This window comes from Sphaerodactylus townsendi, linkage group LG03, assembly GCF_021028975.2.
Source record: "Sphaerodactylus townsendi isolate TG3544 linkage group LG03, MPM_Stown_v2.3, whole genome shotgun sequence".
NCBI lineage: Eukaryota > Metazoa > Chordata > Lepidosauria > Squamata > Sphaerodactylidae > Sphaerodactylus > Sphaerodactylus townsendi.
Window position 1 is genome coordinate 157,011,960 of NC_059427.1, and position 20,268 is coordinate 157,032,227.

Consider the following 20,268-nt stretch of genomic DNA (forward strand, 5'->3'; position numbering starts at 1 on the left):
TGATTACGGTTGATAAACGCTGGACTTCATTTCTGCCTGGGCTAAAATGAATGAAGCAAAGATTAGCCAATCCCAGACTAAATATGGTCGCGCCGGCCATTCGTGAATAAAATCCTCCTAACCAAATACTTGTGATTGGCAATGAGAGAAGAGGCGGGCAAAAGCGCTCCCCAGATGGAAGGGCGTGAGGAATAACTAACCAATGGGAAGCGAATGGGGGCGGGGACAAGGCGGCAAGTATGTGCGGCCCCCTGTCGGATTTTCCAATGAGAGGCGAACTACTTGGCCTTGGTCCAATGAGAAGCGGCGAGGAGGATGCGAATAGCCAATAGGAGTGAGCAAGGGGTGGGAATTGATATTGAGGCAACGCCGTAGGACTGGTTCGTTCCCTTTCTAACTCGGCTGTAGAGCGAGCCGGCGTCGTTTGTCTCGGAGCCAGGCTAGGCCTCGCCTGTTCACTACCACCATCATGTCTAAGTCCGAGGTAAAGATGTGGCTTTGACCCTGTCCTTTACTCGTTTTATATGTAGCCTGTATTTTCATCCGCTTGTGGAATGCTGTGTTTTTTTGTCTTGGCTTATTATCCTGTCACCAGCGTGATGTGTCGCCAACTGAGAAGTGTTTCCCCATTTTTCCGTCGTGTTTATATTATCTTGCTTTTACTCGGTTTCCCTATCTTTAGTCAATTTTTAAATTCTTGCCGCTTGGGCCTTCTTCCTTCCATCGATGTTTTCGTGCTGCGCATGCGCTTTAACTTCTGAAGGGCAGCCGCCATTTTTACACTGCGTGGCGTTCCCGGCGCTTCCTTCGCTGGCGCCTGCGCGGTGAGACGGAAACATTGGGTGTGGGGAAGCTAGTAAGCGCATGCGCACTTTCCTCTGCCTTACTTCCATTGGAGCTTTGTGGGGGCTGGGGCGTGCCACGTGCTCGCTTGCATTGTTTGCGTGGTTCACTTCCATTCTCTGTATGATATTGCGTGCTGTATTGATTTTTTTCTGCCCAGCATGATTTTTTTCTTGTGAGTTGTGAGTAATGCATAGTCGAATGGAAACAAAACCCACAGGGCAGCGGGGTTACTCCCAAGTAAGTCTGCGCCGAACTTTGAAGTCTTGTGTTGGAAATTGAGGTTTTAATTATAAAATCAGTGTTCTGTGTACAATAACACTTAAATATAGAAGCTGCGACGTTACTTTCCGGGGGGGGGGGTGGTTTCTGAGTTCTTTACATTAATGGTTAAGTTAAAGTTAAGTTAACTATGGCTGCTACTCTGGACATGCTAGTTTTGTGAATGAGGACTTCACCTTTTCAAAGTATAGCCATGGCTGTCTTAAAGAACAGTTAGATTTCTCTTGTATTCATTATATTTGCTTTCAGTCCCAGTGTGAATGGAATATTTTAAAAATAAAGTAAACCATTAAACAAGCCTCTGCTAGCTAAGTGGCATTTATTTTTTCCAATCAATATGTTAATGCTGTAGAGACAAGGATACGTTCTTGTATTTTTATATTATTGGTATCCCATATACTTCTATCTGATTAATTAGGAATTATCTCTTTTTGCCTCAGTCAGTGTCATTGAAAGTTACAGAGTTAGGTGGGTCAGTGATTCAACTCATAATACTGCTTCATATTTCCAGAATTCAGGACTTCAAAAATAGCTGTAGGTATTTGAAGTGCTGTAGGAGTGGGTGGAAGCTCTCCTGTCCAAATGGCACTCCTCCTGTTACAAGAGCAATGTTGTCTTCATTCATCTTTGTATTTAGTCTTTTATTGAAAGTATAGCCCAGCTAGATGGCTACTTATTCTCTATAAAGTTTACTGGGTCTGCCCTACATTGCCAGTTCTCTGAAAAGTGAGGATATCTTTATAGGCAGACTTTTGAATTCCATTTTGTCAATTTATGTTTCAGTCCCCCAAAGAGCCTGAACAACTTCGCAAGCTGTTTATTGGTGGCCTAAGTTTTGAAACAACAGATGAAAGCCTTCGTAATCACTTTGAACAATGGGGTGCGCTTACAGATTGTGTGGTACGTGAAGTGTTCAACGTATATACCTAGTAGCCTTTATTTTCTAGTAAGGGATTGAATAACGTGGTCTCAAGACTAGTGAACTGAGCATGTGATGTGGCTACTTCTGTGATGTGGCTACAACAAACTGATTTGTTGTTCCTCTTAGGTAATGAGAGATCCCAACACAAAGCGCTCCAGAGGTTTTGGATTTGTCACTTACTCCACTGTAGAAGAGGTTGATGCTGCCATGAATGCCAGGCCACACAAAGTAGATGGTAGAGTGGTTGAGCCAAAGCGGGCTGTATCCAGAGAGGTAAGATCACGTTCTGAATGTGATGGAAATAAGTCACTATGTTGCTTTTCCCCAAACTAAAGGGCTGAAACCATGTTCCCATTTGTCTGGCTACATGAACCACAGCTTGAGAAGCTTCAGATAAAGTGCCTGGGATTAGATAGCTGTAGCTTAATTCCTAAACATTTTTGCTTATTCCTCATTAATTCATTGGAACTTGTGTACTCAGTGGCCTTTCTTGCCTTCCATTTTGTAAACTTGACAATGTGTGTGTTCTCCTTTTATTGTAGGATTCTCAAAGACCTGGAGCTCACTTAACAGTGAAAAAAATATTTGTGGGAGGGATTAAAGAAGATACAGAAGAACACCACTTGAGGGACTACTTTGAACAGTATGGAAAAATTGAAGTGATTGAAATAATGACCGACCGTGGAAGCGGCAAAAAGAGGGGATTTGCTTTCGTTACTTTTGATGACCATGACTCTGTGGACAAGATAGTCAGTAAGTACCTCTAATTTCCTATGTACCCATCATGACTTGACTTTTGTGGGTTTTCCGAGCTGTTTGGCTGTGGTCTGGTACTGTTACCTCCTAACGTTTTGCCCGCATCTATTCTCTGGCATCTGCAGTGGCTCTGACTGAAAACCTTCAACAGTGCATCACAACATGTTGCATTTTCTGTCTAAATATCTGCCAGCCATTTTGATAATATTTTAAACTTGTTTTTAGTTCAGAAATACCACACTGTAAATGGGCACAACTGTGAAGTCAGAAAAGCTTTGTCAAAGCAGGAAATGGCCAGTGCATCATCCAGCCAAAGAGGTGAGCATCAGATTACTGGGGGAAACTGTGATGCCGGCTCTCTTCAGAATCACTGATTGTTGCTGTTCTTAGGTCGTAGTAGCTCTGGCAGTTTTGGTGGTGGCCGAGGAGGTGGATTTGGCAGCAGTGACAACTTCAGCCGAAGCAGCAACTTTGGTAGCCGTGGTAAGTAATTTAAAGTATTCATATGTGTATATCAACTTTGCATTTAGACAAGCGATTTTTTAAGACCTTTGCATGATCAAGCGGGTGTCTCGTGATCGCTTAGTTAGCTTCAGGAAGTTTGGGGATTTGAACTCTTGCCTCACTGATCATAGTCTCATTAGTATCTCTTTGCTCAGCTTGTGAGATTGAGACTTGCTGGCAACTACAGAACAAGTTTTCTTCCCATAACTAGGGCTAGAGAGTATGCTGTTTAGAGACTGGTGCCCAGCCTTTCTCTCCTACTTTTGCTAATGAGTTAAGGCTAACTATGGCATGATTCCCACACACATCAGTTAAATGCGATATTTGAGTGTGTTGATACTGCAGAGGAAAAACCCTCAGAATCAACGTAGCTTTTGGTGTGCCATAGCGTTGACTGACAAGGAAAGGGCGGAGGTCACTGGAACAACTACTACAAGGGGTTGGAGAAGTGAGCTGGAACTGTCAGATTGCTTGGAGGAGCAACAAGAAGGGATGTAAAATGGGATTTTCCCTTCTCAGGGCCTTTATATGCCTATGTGTTGCCTTCAATACATCTGCACTGAATTTAAAGTTCTAATATTTCAGTTCAGAATATGTTAATGACTTAACATGCTTTTCTTCAGGTGGTTTTGGTAGTCGCAGTGGAGGTGGCTATGGAAGCAGCGGAGATGGCTATAATGGCTTTGGCAATGATGGTGAGTTCAAATGACTTTAAGGCACTTAGTTTATATGGGGAGTGGCAGGCGATGGCAGACCACCTCTAAATGTCTCTTGCATTGAGTGGTTGCCAGAAACAGCTGTAACTTGAAATGCAGTGGCAAAATCACTGTTGCTTTGGTTGCAGCAAAGAGTGTCTGTGGCACAACTCAATTTTTTTGCCAGTTCCCCCTTTCCATGATTCTCTTCTGAGTTCTTGGTTTCTGGGGTCACTTGTTTGGTCTGCAGCACAGTGGGCAGGAGAAAGCCATCTTTTGCTGACAAGTCCCTTCCACCAGCAGAGATTGCCAGTGGATCCGAGAACATGTCTGACCTTCCTACAGGTTATGGTAGCAGTGGCCCTGGATATTCTGGAGGAAGCAGGGGTTATGGCAGTAGTGGCAGCTATGATGGCTACAACAATGGAGGAGGTGGTGGCGGCGGCGGCTTTGGCAGTAGCAGTGGTGGTAAGTATCACCTGTTTTCTGTCTGTCATAAAATCCTTCAACAAAATGTTTTGGAGCCCCTTTTCAATATTTGACAGAATGTACTTGTACTATACGTACAGTGACGCAGCAGAACAAGGTGTGGCTGTATATAGATTTTAGGTAAGGCTGTATTTTAGTTGAGGCTGTATATAGATTTCAGGTAATCCTCTTACTGACCCGGTTTCCTTAAGTGTCAAGAAACTGGTTACGTATCCAGGTGGGCAAATGTCCATTGGGATCTTTCACAGTAAACGTGAGGGAAACAATCCTTGTTAATCTGATGCACTGTTTGTGTGTTGGAAAACTTATCACATTACTCACTGCAGTGGTTTTTCTTTTCACAAAAAGGGATCAAGACTTGTATTTGATGTCTTTTGCAATAGGCTGTATTACAATTACAGCTGCCTTTGTTAGTCTGATAGGTTTTTAAAAAATGGGATGTACAGAGCGAGAATATAATCAAGACAAAGACAGAAGAACTGTATCTAACATTAGACATTACAGAGTTCCATCACTTATAAGGGAAATTTTGCTATTTTTTCCAAGAGCACGACATCTGAGTTATTTAACAGGAGCTCCACAACAAAATTGTCAGAGTCTTACAGATTTATCTAAGATCAGACAAGGAGAGAAATTTCTGATGCCCACATATCTCAGGCAGTCAAGAATAATGATTTTGGTATGGACTAGAGCCTCCACTTGATTCTTACAATGTGGACAAACCCGATCCTGGAGAGGGATTGATAAATAGCGACCCTTCATAATGGCAGATGGTGAAGTACTACATCTGACCCTTGTAGTTGTCCATCTCTGTTGGGGTTCAGTTAATAACTCAAGATATTTGGCTATTCATCCCTGTTCAGGTATCATTCCAAAAGAAAGGGGTGAACATGATTTATTTGCTTGCCCCAAGAAGAGGCTGTATTGAGGTGTAAACAAAACAAATTGACTTGTAAATATTGACTTGTGAATATTGTTTCTGCCTTTGCTTGTAGAAGATTCCCCACAAAAACCCTTGGCTTCATATTTTAGGGTGCTAGATTGTACCAGGATAGAAACTTAGTTCATGATCTTGATGAGGTGACTTATTTGGACTCACGAAAACCTTGTCTTGATATTGTACCATATGCGATAGCCACCTTGGTAAAACCTAAGATGTGGTAACGCATAATATGTAGTGAGTGTGAAAGATCAATTAAAACTTGCTTGTTAAGATTTCAATAAACATTTGTGTGGCCAAATTGAGGATACAAATGTACTGAAAAGTGACGATTTTTTCTGTGGAAAAAACCGTATAAAATGTTCCTCTGTTCAGGAAGCAACTTTGGAGGAGGTGGAAGCTACAATGATTTTGGTAGCTACAACAACCAATCTTCAAACTTTGGACCCATGAAAGGTGGGAACTTTGGTGGAGGCAGGAGCTCAGGCCCATATGGCGGAAGTGGGGGTAAGTACTGCTGAATAAAAATGAGAACTATACTATGCACTGGCCTGTTCCTTAATTCCTAAGCCTGGATTTACAGCTTGGTTCAGTGCATTGTCATTTGAGAGTTCCCGCTTAGTGCAGTGGAGGTACTTCCAAATAAGTATGCATAAGATTGTACCCTTAGTATTTATCTATCATTGGAGACCTTCAGTTAAAGATTTGGCAGGGTCTAGCGTTCAGTCTTGTCCTTGTACCTCTGCCTTTTTCTTGCTCTGGTAGTCATTTCACATTCTTCCCCACCCACTTACCCCGGCCAGTCTCAGCATGCATCTCCACTCCATAATAATTTTCCCCCATTAAGCCAGTATCTTTCTCATTCTGCTGGGCTGCTCTCATTATCTACTTGCTATCAGCAGAGTCACTCTGGTAAGATGAGATGGTTTAGTAGTCTTCTTGCACTCACTGCAACCTTCTAGCACTCATGGAAAAGAGTACTCTTCATGCAAGATGTTAGGAAGGCTTTTACTTTAGCAGTTGCCAGGTTACACAAGTCTATGCTATACAAGACTATAATACTATACAGAACTCTTCAGCAATAACAAAGTTGAACACGCACAGAACTCAACTCCGTCTTTGTCTATCTCAGTCTCAGTTTAGCATAGCATATACAATGCATACATCCAACAGGATACTTTTCCCCACCCAGGCATCAGCCTCTCGATATCTAGAGTAGGTGGAACTCGCGTCTCCAGATGTTTGCCCCAGTTCACCGTACCCTACCAGAGGCTGATGGGAATTGTGGTTCCTGAACATCTGAGAGCCACAGGTTCCCTACCCTGTGGTCCTAGAGCAGGGGTAGGGGAACCTCGTCTCAGATGTTTAGAAACTAAAATTCCCATCCAGCTACAGAGGCTGATGGGGGGTGGACCCTGAACATCTACCCTACCTAAGTCTAGCTTGAATTCACCAATTATGTTAAAGGTTAACTGCTCCATTTCCCCTGGACTGACTGTCTCCGGCCTTTGGGGTTGGCAAACTTTAGCTAACTTGAAATGACCCTTTAGTGAACCTTTACTCTTTTTTATATGTCATGACACTTCCTTGATGCCCATGTGCTGTGACTGATGCTTCGCTTCTTCCAGGTGGCTATGGTGGATCTGGCAGTGGCAGTAGCTATGGTGGTGGAAGGCGATTTTAATTCCTCGGTAAGGATTTCCTCTAACCCTTTCCAGTTGACTATGCATTACCAATGTTCTGCAAACAGTAATGCTTAATGTAGCTGAGCAAGTTATCGAGTAGCTTAAGCTTACTTGGACTAAAATTTAAAAAAGCTAATGTATGGATTGGCAGTCGGTGGGAACAAGCTTGCTATTGGAATGTAGCTTTGAGTCTCAATATGTTTAGATTAACTACTTTATTCCATGTTATTCAACAGGAAACAAAGCTTAGCAGGAGAGGAGAGCCAGGGAAGCTACAGGTTACCACAGTTGTGAACTCAGCCAAACACAGTTGTGGCAGGGTAGAGCTGCCTCATGAAGACATGTGTTAGCCAGACGCTTGTTGGCAAACATCAGGACTGTACTTGTGACTAACTGTATAACAGGATATTTTAGTTTTTGTGTTCTGTGGGAAGTGCAAAGCATTCCAACAAGGGTTTTTATGTAGATTGATTTTTTTCCACACCCATGCTGTTGATTGCTAACTGTAATAGACTGATCATGACGCTGAATAAATGTGTCTCTTTTTTAAAACATGCTGTGTAAAATTAGTTGACTGTAAGTGAATATGTGCATGGCCTGGGTGCAGTGTTAGCTTGAAAGAGCACCAATGCCTGGGGTGGGTGGGGTCTTTTTAATGTACTTTGTTAAAGGCTGTGGTAGGGCTGTCTACACTTGCAAGCTGGCACAGCAGCCAGTATGACTTTCTGCCCTGTATTCTACCGTTCTGCTCTATGGAAGTAAAAACCTATTTCCGTCTTACCTCTTCAGTGCCATTTAATTTTGGCGGAAGTTTTCCAATGTTGATGAGCAGAATGGTAATATGCAGGTTACTACCAAATTTCTGCTTAAATGGTTCTCAAGGAGCTTCTTAGCTGATATGTAGCTACTTCATTCAGATGTGATTCTTGCTAGTGTAGACAGCCCCCTTGACCATCAAATCCACTGGTTTTTGCATTGTTGAAACTGCTGTATCACTATCATTGGCTTCCCAAAGAGTTATCAAGGGTCAGCTACACATTGTGAGATTTCCATTATTGCGGGAGCTATTGTCAGATTTGGAGGGGTTATTCTGACAATGTCTTCATTCAAGAATTGTAGTGAGAAGGAAGGAGAAAAAAATCTGGCAAAACAAACCTTCATTTCCAGTTTTATGTTTTGGGAGTGATTAAAGTACTCATCATTTGCTAAAATGGTTACAAACAAGCATGTTGAGCAGTCAAACTGAGGTACAGTGTGGGAAACAACATAAAACAGTTGAAACAGCGTCAAGTTCTGCACTGAACACACAGGTTTAGATTGATGCATTGGGTAAAAGCCACCTTAGGCTACATAATGTGCTTCTTACTATCAGCATTAGGGTAAAAGTCCCCGGTGCAGGCACTGGGTCATAACTGACCCAAGGAATGTTGAGACATCATGAGGCTTACTAGTCAAGATGATATTTTGCCACTGACTTCCCCAGTCATTACATTTTAACCTCTGCATGCCGAGTCAGACCTCAGAAGGATGGAAGGGCGAGTCAACCTTGGGCTGGCTGCCTGAAACCCAACTTCCAGTGGGAAGAACTTGGACTGCAGTACTGCAGCTTGCCGCTCTGTGTCATGGTCTTGTGCTATCAGCATTAGATTAAGCTTTTATATCAGGAAACAAGATTCCAAAGCAAATGCAAAATTATTAACCCTCTTCACTAGTCTGCCGTTACCCCCCAATATTTGTATTCCTTCCAGTAGTGATTTTTTCCCATGGGGAGGGAATTAGGACATCTCATTTTTGAGGTTGGACTCCTTAATGCCAGTGTGGAAACTGTTCTTGTTTCCTGTGTTCTATGGAAATGAGTTTTGGATGTCATTTTCTGGCTCCATCTATGAAGTTTTTGTAGTTATTGGGGTGCTGTGTTTCTGGGCTGTATGGCCGTGTTCCAGCAGGGTTCTCTCCTGATGTTTCACCTGCATCTGTGGCTGGCATCTTCAGAGGATCTGATAGATCCTTCAGAGGATCTGAAGATGCCAGCCACAGATGCAAGCGAAACGTCAGGAGAGAATGCTGCTAGAACACAGCCATACAGCCCGGAAACAACACAGCACCACACGGCCATACAGCCCAGAAACAGCACAGCACCACAGATATTCCAGCCATGAAAGCCTTCGATAATGCATTTTGTAGTTATTGTTGGTTACATAAACTGGAAGTAAATATTTAAATAATGGTGGGGACTATCAGTCCTGTTGACCTTCAGCATTTGATGTGGGCACACATCAGCGTTGTGGACTAGGACCCTTCAAACTTCTGCATAAACGTGCTAAAACCTGCTTAAAGTTACACTGGTGTGTATATGTATAACCCTTTTTTCTGATCAGTAAATGGCTTTACTTTAGATTGCAAAATGATTAGTTCTGATGGGTTTTGTGTGGCTGAGTTTGCAATACCAGGTGGATCCTTGTGCAATTGAGGGAGACGAGACCTCAGGATTCATGGAGTAATGCTCGTTTTTGGCATGGTAGCATAACCACAACAGAGGAGAGCTCGCCAGGAACCGAAAACTAAGTAGCTTTGCAGATCCAGGAGGCATGCAGATGGTTGAGCTACTAGGAACGGCTAGCAAGAGTAGCTCCGAATGGCTTCCAGCTCAGACGCTACCACAGCTGAGAGTAGACACGTGTGTTGAGCCGAGTGGACAGATAAGCCAGGTGCAGGCTTCTGCTGACTAGAAGGGAGTGCTCAGTGACCACCGGAAGGAGGCAGTCAAGAGTAAGGATCCTTGCTCTTAGGACTAGCAGTCAGACGCAGAAGGAAGGAAAGGTTATATTACTGTACTGGTAGGTAAGAACAGATTTTACTTATGTCATATACAGTTTTGTTGTCCTGCTAAACTTCCTCAGAGGCTGAGAGTTTTATTTTGTAAATATCAGTTCGGCTACAGTTTTATAACTTGCCCAGTGCTGTAATATACAAGCATTAGATGGGTAGAACATAATACTTATTGGAAGATCAACAATATTTGCTCACAGGCCTTGAATGGCCTGGCTGGTGAAATTTCCTAATGGAACTGTTGCCTCTTTTTAACACCCGCTTTGGGTGGCATTGCCAGCTTAAGAATGTAGCCCAGTATTTCAGGGCACTGGCTATGCTGCTGGTAAATGCAGTGGGATGTTTATGGGGTGTGGGGAGGTTTGGGCGAGGCATCTGTTGAATGTAAGGCAGAGAGCGTGTATTGCATGAAATTAACAGGCCTTCCTGTTTGCAGGGGAAGAGGCTCTGCGCAAGCATCAAATGCCATCGTACGAGAGCTAGGATGTCTTTTGGAACTTCCCTTTTCAAAAAAGGTAAAACCAACATCTGAGCAGGAATGAAGAATTGTGCAAGTAGGCGTGAAGAAACAAACCAGAAAAGTCACAGGACTGCTCAAGCCAGCATGGGGTTTTAGTGTGTCTGGTTGGTAAGCGCTGCTGGTAATACTGCAGCACTGTGTTCTGAGAAAATATGCCGTAATGTTGATTTTATGTTTTGACTTGGTGGTTATTTTTCTTCTCTTGCAGGTCTCAACATGGATTCTGAAAAGCTTTCAGTGAAAGTTAAATGGCTACTGGGTAGCTATATGTATCAGTGATTGATATGAACCAGTCTTATAGTCAATAAAGCATTTTATAGCAACTGCTTCATGTCGTGAAATGTATTAATAGCTGTGTGGGTTACCCTAGTGCAGTGATGGCGAGCCTTTTTGAGACCGAGTGCCCAAATTGCAAACCAAAACCCACTTATTTATCACAAAGTGCCAACACGGCAATTTAACCTGAATACTGAGGTTTTAGTTTAGAAAAAACGGTTGGCTCAGAGGCGCGTGTTACTCGGGAGTAAGCTTGGTGAGGCAATCATGCAACGCTTCGAATGGATGAATGACCCTAGGAGGGTTTACTCAGAAGCGAGCCCCATTGCCAACAACCAAGCTTATTCCCAGGTAAAGGATCACGCTTTAGTTCTTCCCATGAAAATCCATGGGGTTTAACAGTGCTTAACAGGGTTACCTACAATGCTTCCCCAAAACTAGGTCTTAGGTTTAATGCTAGTCATCTCCCTGAAATAATTAAACTATTATCGCACTGGGGGCCTGGCGGGGGGAGGAGTGTGGGGGGGAGAGGAAAGTAAAACTTTCACTTTCCAAAACCCAATAAACCCCTCACCATAAAATAGAAGGCAGTCAAGGAAGGCAATCCTAAGCAAGAATGCTGTGCAATGGGTGGGATAACTTCAGGAAAGCTAAACTGGTGGAGCAGCCATCTGATCTGCGGTTTTTCCTTCACATGTCATCACAGCACTTGACTTCCCACAAAAATGCAACAGGAACAGAAAAATATAAGCAGTTCTAGCAAAGACCTTGGTGTGCTTTTTAAAAAATCCTAAATACATCTTGGTTCCTCCTCCCTAGGCTTGATCTGCCCAGGCGATCGGCAAAAAACTTGTTTCCCTGGTGTTTCGAAAGGCACACGTTTTGTTTGTTCAACCCTTCGAGCAGCACCAGCCAGCCTGCTCCTGCCTCCAGCAGGTCCTGTGTGCACCCACTCCTCTGTCCTGCGCTGCTCCAGCGCCTCCACCCCACCCCTCTGGCTCCGCCCCACCCCTCTCGCAGGGGCTAGCCTGCTCTCTAACCTCCAGCAAGTCCCACACGCACTGTATTAGATTAAAATCTCACTGTTCTACAGCAGACCAATAAAGGTACCCTCTGAAAGTATCTGGTAAAATAAATTACTTTTATTACCCCCATCTTTGTGTTGCAGCAAGCAACACTTAAGATGTTAGTTGACCAGCAGTTTATTCTGTACAAAGAATGCGTGCAGCTGTTACACTTGGTTTGTTCAGGGCATCCGCCTGTGGCAGTGGCTTGCAAGTGAGATGCACACTATCCATCTGGTTTGGCAGATGTTAACAGCTGTGCCACCCTCAATCCAGCTGCAGGAATTGTTTCAGTTTTGGAGATGCCAGCCACAGATGCAGGCGAAACATCAGAAGAAAATGCTACTGGAATACAGCCATACAACCCGGAAAACCCACAACACCCCCAGTGATTCCGACCGTGACAATACGTGTTTCAGTTTTAATGAAAACATTTTAACTCATGACAACACTGCTCAGTAGAATAAACTGGTTTATGTGAGAAGCACAAATATCTGACATAGCCAGGACTAGCTAGCCTCTCCACACCTTGGTTTCAGAAAGGTGCAGTAAAGGTTTAACTGTACAGAACACTGGTTGTCTTTTGTAACTGCCACACTTCTCTTAGTCCTCATTCATTCATGCAGATGAGATCAATTCCATAAAAAGGTGAATTTCTGGACCGGCAGTGTGGCTTTACCATTAAAACAGCACTCCTCCTAAAACATTGACATTAACTGTTATCAGCTTGATGGAATCTAAAACAGGATTCTGTGTGTCTGGGTGCCTTGCTAACAATGCATGTGTGCTTGATTAATTTATACGGATAGTAATTTCTTTTAAGGGAAATGCATTCGTGGGCCTATATAATCTCTTTAGCCAACTTTTGGGGCTCATAGCTCACTGGGGAGGGGAAGAAAGACCAGAATATAATTCATAAAGTAGCAAGCCTGGAAGAGCAATTCCTTGATGCTCTGATAGCGCAAAGCCCTCGGTAGGAACGAAGGAAAAATGCAACATCTGGAAACTGTGTAGGCAAGAGTAAGCTGTCCCTCTTTCCAACCTCCAATTGTGACGAGATACACCCCAAATGTTAATACTTGTGTGAGTGAAACATAAGCAGAAGGTAGGGACTGTTGTCGTAATCATGTATACTTGTCTTAGAACCTTAACCATCCTCTAGCCCACAGGTATCAAACTCGCGGCCCTCCAGATGTTATGGACTACAGTTCCCATCATCTCCTGCCAACATCATGCTGGCAGGGGATAATGGGAACTGTAGTCTATAACATCTGGAGGGCCGCGAGTTTGACACCTATGCTGTAGTCTAGCCTTGCCATTCCTGTTTTTTTAACTGTGCTCCTATAGCATGTTTCTGGTGGTTCCCATCCCAGTTCCTGCACCAGGTTTCCCCAAATGCACTGAAACTTGGTTTCCCCTTTTTTGTCATGGGATGTGAGGAGTGTCAGGTTCAAGGCATGAATCTGACTGAATTTCCAATAGTGAATGTTCAGGTGCCCACAAACTCAGCAAGTGGGTGATCTCAAATCCTGACCTGGACGGCCCTGAAAATAGCCTTGTGTTGCTCCTGGGACTCCCAGGTTGCTGTCTGTATATTTGCCATGCTGTCAATCTGCCCCGTTATCTGGCTGCTTGTTCCGTGGCACAAGGAGCACGTCGCCATCAACACTGAGCTGCAGCGAGTACTCCTCTGGGGAGTAGGTGTTGCCGGCCTCGTCACGAAACATGCAGAAAACCTGGTGGCAAAGGGCCCCCAGCTTCTGCTTGGTGAGCGTCAGAGTCCTATCGAACTCGCCACGGGTTCTGCATTGTATGCAAGCGCTGCCGCTTAGCGGACTCGAGCTCAGCCAGTGCTCCCCGCTCCAGGTGCCGCGAGGGTCTCCTTAGTTTCCGGCTATAGCGGCAGTTCCTGAAGCAGCCACTTTGTTCTTGCCACGGCGACGGATGTCCCGGATCAGTGCCAGCTGTGGCTCGTTTAAGGGGAAGCGTGACACCAACTCGTTGAAGTCGTCCACGGGCAAATTAATGATCTTTTCCACAGAGAAGGGTATTTTCATGGCCAGCGCCCGACGCTCATCACGGCTGCCTGCCAGTTCCCTATGTGGGCTCCGTCCCTTCTCCAAAGGTGGTGCCATTGACGGAGTGGGGAAAGGCATCTCTGGCATAGGGGGCAACATTGGGTAGACTTGTGCGTGGTCCATAGGATAAAGTGGTGTATACTCTGCCCGTTCCAGCCCCTCTGCCTCCAGGGATTCTGCGTCACTGTAATTAAGTGATAACCCAGAGTCCGATTCTAAGTCCTCCTGGGGCTTGGAAGACCCCTGTGGTCCATAACCACTAACCAAGTCCCCCTCCAATACCAGCCCTTTAAATCCTCCTGATGAGGTAGCTCTTGGAGGTTCAAGAGTGGATGAGATCAGCATGCCTGTATAGCTGTACAGACCACGGGGTGCAGGCAAGGTTTCTGGGTACGGCTGTACATACGCTGGAGCAGGATGTCCATAGTCAGACCCTGAACTGTCTCCCATCAAGGTGCATGGCCCAAAGTTAGTCGCTGGTCCCACCGGTTGCACGAGGCCACATAGAGCAGGGTCGTAGCAGCTCTCACTTGGCGTTTCAAGACCCTGCAGGGGAAAAGAGAACTACGCTGACCCAGGAACAGCAGGCATTTTTCTGGACATAGCTTAAAAGATCAATTTCTTTCCCCCTGTGGCAGGGGAGGGGGCCTAGCTGAAGCAAGATCAAAGATACTTAGCAGCAAAACTTGGATTAAAACCAGGCGTACTGGACACCTGCCCAAGCTGTTTCTGACTAACAGCCCACTGAAAATTCCTATTCCCATCCAAGAGTCTCACGGCACCTTTTCAAGATGCTTCAGTTGAGACCTCGGCAGAGGATATTTTTGACCAGCAAGTTCTATTCTGCCTTTTTAAAAACCCAGTTTTATGGCTAAGCAGGCTACTGGGCCTAGCATCCCACTGCTGTTTGCAGCGCCTCCTGCTGGCATGGTGTGCTCTCATCCTTTGAGGAGGAGGGGGAAGCTGCAAAGGCTTACGCAGGTGCCGGCCTGGCAACGATGGATGGGTTGATAGCATTCCCGCTCTGAACAAAAGGGCGATTCATCCCGTTGCACAAATCCCCCATTGTGTCCCATTTCCCCCCACCCCACTTCTCCGCTGGTCAGGTGCTGAATGGGCCACTGTTGGGAGAGCCGAGATGAAAGAGGCAGCTGTGTGTAATGGATACCTGCCACCCCTCGACGGGGACTCGGTCCACACCTCTGTGCAAGGACTAAACCCCTGTGCAAGCTGCCTCTGTGCTCCGTCCCTTCCAGCGCGTACTTCAAATCCAACAAGGAGCTTCCTAAATACTCAGGGGGTGTTGGGGGTGAAATGGCTGCAAAGTTGGAAAACCTGTTTGTTTTCCTAGATGCAGTGTACAGATCTTAGGCCATGTCTGCTGAAGAGTGAACTGGAAGACCTTGGAAGGAAATGAATGCTTTTAGTTCTGTATCCAAGTCCTGGCAGTGACTGATCCAAATTAGTTTATAATCTCTACAATCTTATGTCCAAGAGGACATCTATCTGCCTTCCGATTCTCTTGGCTGCACAGCCAGGGGAGAAATAGTTAGAAATCTAAGAGGGATAGGAAATTAACGTCCTCCAAAGAATAATACAGAAAAGCATCTTTCAGGGTTCCATGAATCCTCATTGTGACTTCCTCATCCAAGAGCCAATGACCAAAATACAGAGATTCTCTGGGGTTTATTTCCTAAGAAGCATTCTTTAACAGAAAGCAAACTTAAGGAACAAGCCCTGTGGTACAAAGTGGTAAGCTGCAGTACTGCAGTCCAAGCTCTGCTCATGATATTGACAAGATGGAACAGGTCCGGAGGAGGGCAACCAAAATGGTAAAAGGTCTGGAATCCAAGCCCTATGAGGAGAGGCTTAGGGATCTGGGGATGTTTAGTTTGGTGAAGAGAAGGTTAAGAGGTGACATGATAGCCATGTTTAGATATTTGAAGGGATGTCATGTTGGTGAGGGAGCAAGCTTGTTTTCTGCTGCTCCAGAGACTAGGACCAGGAGTGATGGGTTCAAGGTGAAGGAAAAGAGATTCCACCTAAACATCAGGAAAAACTTCCTGGCAGTAAGGGGAATGCACTACCTCGGAATAGGGTGGAGTCTCCTTCTTTGGAGGTTTTTAAAGAGAGGCTGGATGGCCATCTGTCAGGAGTGCTTTGATTATGTGTTCCTGCATTGGACTTGATGGTCCTTGGGGGTCTCTTCCAACTCTATGATTCTATGGTCTGAGTTCCATCCTGTCAGAAATAAATTTGAGATGGCCAGCTCAAGGCTGACTCAGCCTTCCATCCTCCTGTGGTCAGTAAAATTACTACCCACCTTACTGGAGATAAAGTGTAGACGACTGGGGAAGACAATGGCAAACCACCCTGTAAACAAATCTGCCTAGTAAATGTCATGATGTGATGTCACCCATTGGTCAGTAGACCATGCTGGTTGTTCATTCCTTGGAAACAAACTAGCTCAAATGTTAACACACCATGACCATCTCATCTTCCTTGCCATCTCTTGGCAAAGACCACAAATGTCACTCCCATCTCCTTCTGGCTGCTACCTTGGCTAGTAACTCCACCCCATCACTTCTTGGGTTTTCGCTTTGGTTTAGCATGCCTGTGCTTACCTGCAATTCAGAGATGGACAGGATCTCTTGCCAAGTGAGCTCCATCTCTCCCTGTGGCCCAAGTTCCCCCCCTGCCAGGGGATTGTACAAGGGGAGGTAGGTACCCCGAGTCCAGCCTTGCTGGGGTGGGAAGGGGGGCATTTTGTCAGGCCCGGCCCGGCCCAGCGTCTGCTCCACCAGGGTCCCCCCAAAGTCAGCCGTGGCAGCGAAGTTCTGCTACATGAAAGAAAACACAAAGAATTCATTGGCTTGAGCTCAGCTGTTCCATAAGCCACTTGCCAAGAGGTGGGATCGAACAAGAATTGTTTTTTATACCCTACTTTTCTCTACCTTAAGTGAACTCAAAGTGGCTTACAATCACAATCTGTTGCTCTCACCACAACGGTGGCATAGTGGTTAAGAGCAGGTGCATAGTGGTTAAGCAGCAGTGGCATAGTGGTTAAGAGCAGGTGCACTCTAATCTGGAGAGCCGGGTTTGATTCCCTGCTCTGCCACTTCAGCTGTGGAGGCTTATCTGGGGAACTAGATTAGCCTGTGCACTCCCACACACGCCAGCTGGGTGACCTTGGGCTAGTCACAGCTTCTTGGAGCTCTCTCAGCCCCACCTACCTCACAGGGTGTTTGTGGGGGGGGGGAGGCAAAGAAGATTGTAAGCCCCTTTGAGTCTCCTGCAGGAGAGAAAGGGGGGTATAAATCCAAACTCTTCTCTTTATGTATATGTGTATGTGTGTGTTAATACACACACACACACATATATACATATATATACCGTAATTTAATGACATGTTGTTTCTTTGCATCCCCAGGACAAAGTTCAAAAGTTGCACTTAGCAAAATAAATCGAAAAATAGTTCTGAAAAATTCACAATAACATCATCCTTTGTTCAGTAATTAAACCCACTTCTGAACTACATAAAACACCTCGGCAGCTAAAATACTCCGTTTGGGGCTGACGTTAAGACATTTTCTGCAGTTGCACTTCACATTCTCCCGGAAGGATAGCTTGCCTGTTGCAATCAAGCTTTGCTAAGAAGGGCTAAGGCAGAACAAACAGTGCCAAGGCTTAGTGAAGGAGCACATGCTCTGTGTGTAGAAGGTCCCTGTTCAGTTGTTGGCAGCTGCCACTAAAAGGTAGCAGGTGCTGGAAAAGTCCCTTCTCTGCCTGAAAACTTGGAAGCCGCTATCAGCAGGGAAAACTATACTGAGCTAGACAGCATAAGGCAGTTCCATGTGCTCAACCCTGAGGTTCAACATGTGTTGTGACACTCTTCAATCCTCTGCGATGGGCCAGGATTCTGTGGTAGATGTGCCAGACCTTCTCAGCAGTAACTGACAAGTGGGAAGCCGGAAGAAAAAAAACAACACCTGGTTTGTGACATCAAATGCTACAACTGGGAAAAATTCAGCACTTGGTTTAGAAAAACTCTCAAAAACCTGAACCTACACCACCAGGGGCATGTACAGGTGAAACAGGCAAGGATTAGAATTGGGCCAATGAGCAGCGAAAACATAAAAGAAAAACACACACACAGCCAGCCATACCAAACAGAATTGTTCAGCAGGGCATTTCTGTTAAGGGAACCGGGCTGTAGAACAGAACAGAATGCTTCAGGGAGGCACTTTTATAAAGGGTCAATACAGAAAAAGGAATAAAGGGCCTCCAGGCAATATATTAGAGAGTGAACAATTTTCTTAAAGTGATATGAGCATAAACATTCAACCAGACCTTATAATACATAAGCCTTATACAAACCACATAGAAAATACATGTAATAACAAATAAATCTATAAGCATATAAATACAAGGTTCTATTTAAAGTGGCATTACTTCATTTGAGATTGTCCAGAAAACAATCTTGTATTTGTACGCTTGTAGGTTTATTTGTTATTATGTGTATTTTTTATGTGGTTTGTATTAAAATTTTAATATAAGGTATCTGGTTAATATCACTTTATCACACAAGATAGTATTCACTCTCTCTATTTATAATACCTGCACAAGGGTACTTCAGTCATTTTTCTGTATTCACAATTTGTACTGTCCCTTTCCCTGGGTTTTTTCCCCAGTTTTTACTTTTATAAAGGGAACAGAACAATAGTCTATGTCACTGTGTATTATCTTGCTCTTACTGCATTGTTTTCTACTTTCATGATACTCGTTTTTGCAATGTGTTAAAGTCATATCTATTTTTTTGCATCATTGTTCATTTTTGTGAACCTAGGACTACTGCATTGCTTGTGAGATCTGATATTGCTTTATGCTGTGTAATCCACCCTGAGTGTCAATGAAAACATTTTTAAAAAGGTCTGGGATCCAGCAGTAGCAGACAAGCAGGCTACAAGCCTCAGTGGCATTCATGTTCCCTTTTCTGATGCCAAGGGCTTTCTTCCCCAGAATCCTTTTTTGGGACAGAGTCCAGTTCTCAGTTCCAGTGTTGCATGGGTGGAGATGCCCATCTGTTTCTCGATAAGCTACCCACACTGGCCTCCCCCTCACCTCCGAGCCGGCTCTGCAAATCTGCACCGTGCAGCTGCCCGGATCAGACATTCATGAAGCCACGAGGCTGCCCGCTCTGTTCCTGCAAGGAAAGGATAACAGTCCTCTTATCAGCTGCTTAGGATGGGAAGCTCTTTACCCGCAGCCCCACCCAACTGTAGGCATCATCTCCAGAGAGACGGGGTAAGATCAACACAGCAGCAAGCATGAACAGCTGGGAAATAAATTTTGCAGGTTTTGGCAGCAGTACGTTTGGAATTCTCTGTCTACTGATGTAGTGACACTGAGTCGGTCCTTTCCATCTCCCATCTTTTACCTTGTCAGGCTGAATTCCATGGAGGAAAGAATCGGTCTCCCCTTTGTTCATGGGTCTCCTCTGGTAATGCCTATGGGAATCCCTAGCTTGAACAGAGGGATTTTTTTTGTCCTGCAGAGTAACACGGGCAGCCTCATCCAAACGGCGAGGCAGGTGGCTGTGGTACCACGACTGTGCCACTCTGCTGGTCCCAGAGAGGCTTGCTAGCAGCGCAGGCAGGCTGGCAAAACAAAACCACCTCCTCGCTGCCAAGAAGCCTCTATGGGGCTGAATAGATTGATGTGGTCGAAAGGGTCACATAAGTCTGAATGGCCAACCCACCACCAGCGTAATACTAGAACCAGGGGGCATACGTTGAAAATGCTCGGGGGTAAGAATTAAGACTAATAAAAGGAAACACTTCTTCACGCAAAGTGTGATTGGTGTTTGGAATATGCTGCCACAGGAGGTGGTGATGGCCACTAACCTGGATAGCTTTAAAAGGGGCTTGGACAGATTTATGGAGAAGTCGATCTATGGCTACCAATCTTGATCCTCTTTGATCTGAGATTGCAAATGCCTTAACAGTCTAGGTGCTCGGGAGCAGCAGCAGTAGTAAAAGGCCATTGCGTTCACCTCCTGCATGTGAGCTCCCAAAGGCACCTAGTGGGCCACTGTGAGTAGCAGAGAGCTGGACTAGATGGACTCTGGTCTGATCCAGCAGGCTAGTTCTTATGTTCTTATGTTCTTAAAGTCAACTAATGTCAGCTCCTCCCCTGGACTGCCCCCACTGTGCCAGCAGGGGCACTGGGATGCTGACACAGCATCCTGCACTGCATCCAGGGCTGGGGGAGGCTGGCGGCCATCGGACACCAGTGATTTTGCCCCTCCACCAGGGTAAGTGCCCCAGGGAGGACATCTCTGCAGGAGGAAGCCTTTGCCACTTCCACCGGCGGACTCAGCCCCCCC

At 45.1% G+C, this 20,268-nt stretch overlaps 2 protein-coding genes and 1 long non-coding RNA gene across 4 annotated transcripts; 2 read left to right on the plus strand and 1 right to left on the minus strand.

Moving 5' to 3' along the window:
- The first annotated feature begins 328 nt into the window (after positions 1-328).
- Positions 329-7,668, plus strand: HNRNPA1 (heterogeneous nuclear ribonucleoprotein A1). Of its 2 annotated transcripts, none has more exons than XM_048490028.1 (11): positions 329-484; positions 1,909-2,025; positions 2,174-2,320; positions 2,590-2,800; positions 3,029-3,121; positions 3,194-3,286; positions 3,931-4,002; positions 4,306-4,470; positions 5,807-5,938; positions 7,060-7,122; positions 7,353-7,668. In XM_048490028.1, exons 1-10 carry the CDS (start codon positions 470-472, stop codon positions 7,113-7,115), a joined length of 1,101 nt encoding a protein of 366 aa, XP_048345985.1. In that variant the 5' UTR covers positions 329-469; the 3' UTR covers positions 7,116-7,122; positions 7,353-7,668. The 2 variants fall into 2 exon arrangements, with proteins under 2 accessions (XP_048345985.1, XP_048345987.1); XM_048490030.1 differs by having other exon boundaries at positions 330-484; positions 4,348-4,470.
- A 1,497-nt stretch (positions 7,669-9,165) lies between these two features.
- LOC125430255 lies at positions 9,166-10,785 on the plus strand. The gene is made up of 2 exons (XR_007244116.1): positions 9,166-10,460; positions 10,674-10,785. It is a non-coding gene; the product is annotated as an uncharacterized LOC125430255 (long non-coding RNA).
- Positions 10,786-13,117: 2,332 nt separating this feature from the next.
- Positions 13,118-19,090, minus strand: NFE2 (nuclear factor, erythroid 2). The gene is given in 5 exon segments (XM_048490736.1): positions 13,118-13,610; positions 13,612-13,716; positions 13,719-14,429; positions 16,508-16,723; positions 19,005-19,090. Coding segments are annotated over 5 exon segments (1,281 nt in total). The 5' UTR covers positions 19,056-19,090; the 3' UTR covers positions 13,118-13,412.
- Between the last annotated feature and the right edge of the window lie 1,178 nt (positions 19,091-20,268).

Coding starts and splice junctions, on each gene's coding strand:
- HNRNPA1 (XM_048490028.1), top strand. Junction 2,801..3,028: donor CTCTGTGGACAAGATAGTCA/GTAAGTACCTCT, acceptor ACTTGTTTTTAG/TTCAGAAATACCACACTGTA. Junction 5,939..7,059: donor CCCATATGGCGGAAGTGGGG/GTAAGTACTGCT, acceptor CGCTTCTTCCAG/GTGGCTATGGTGGATCTGGC.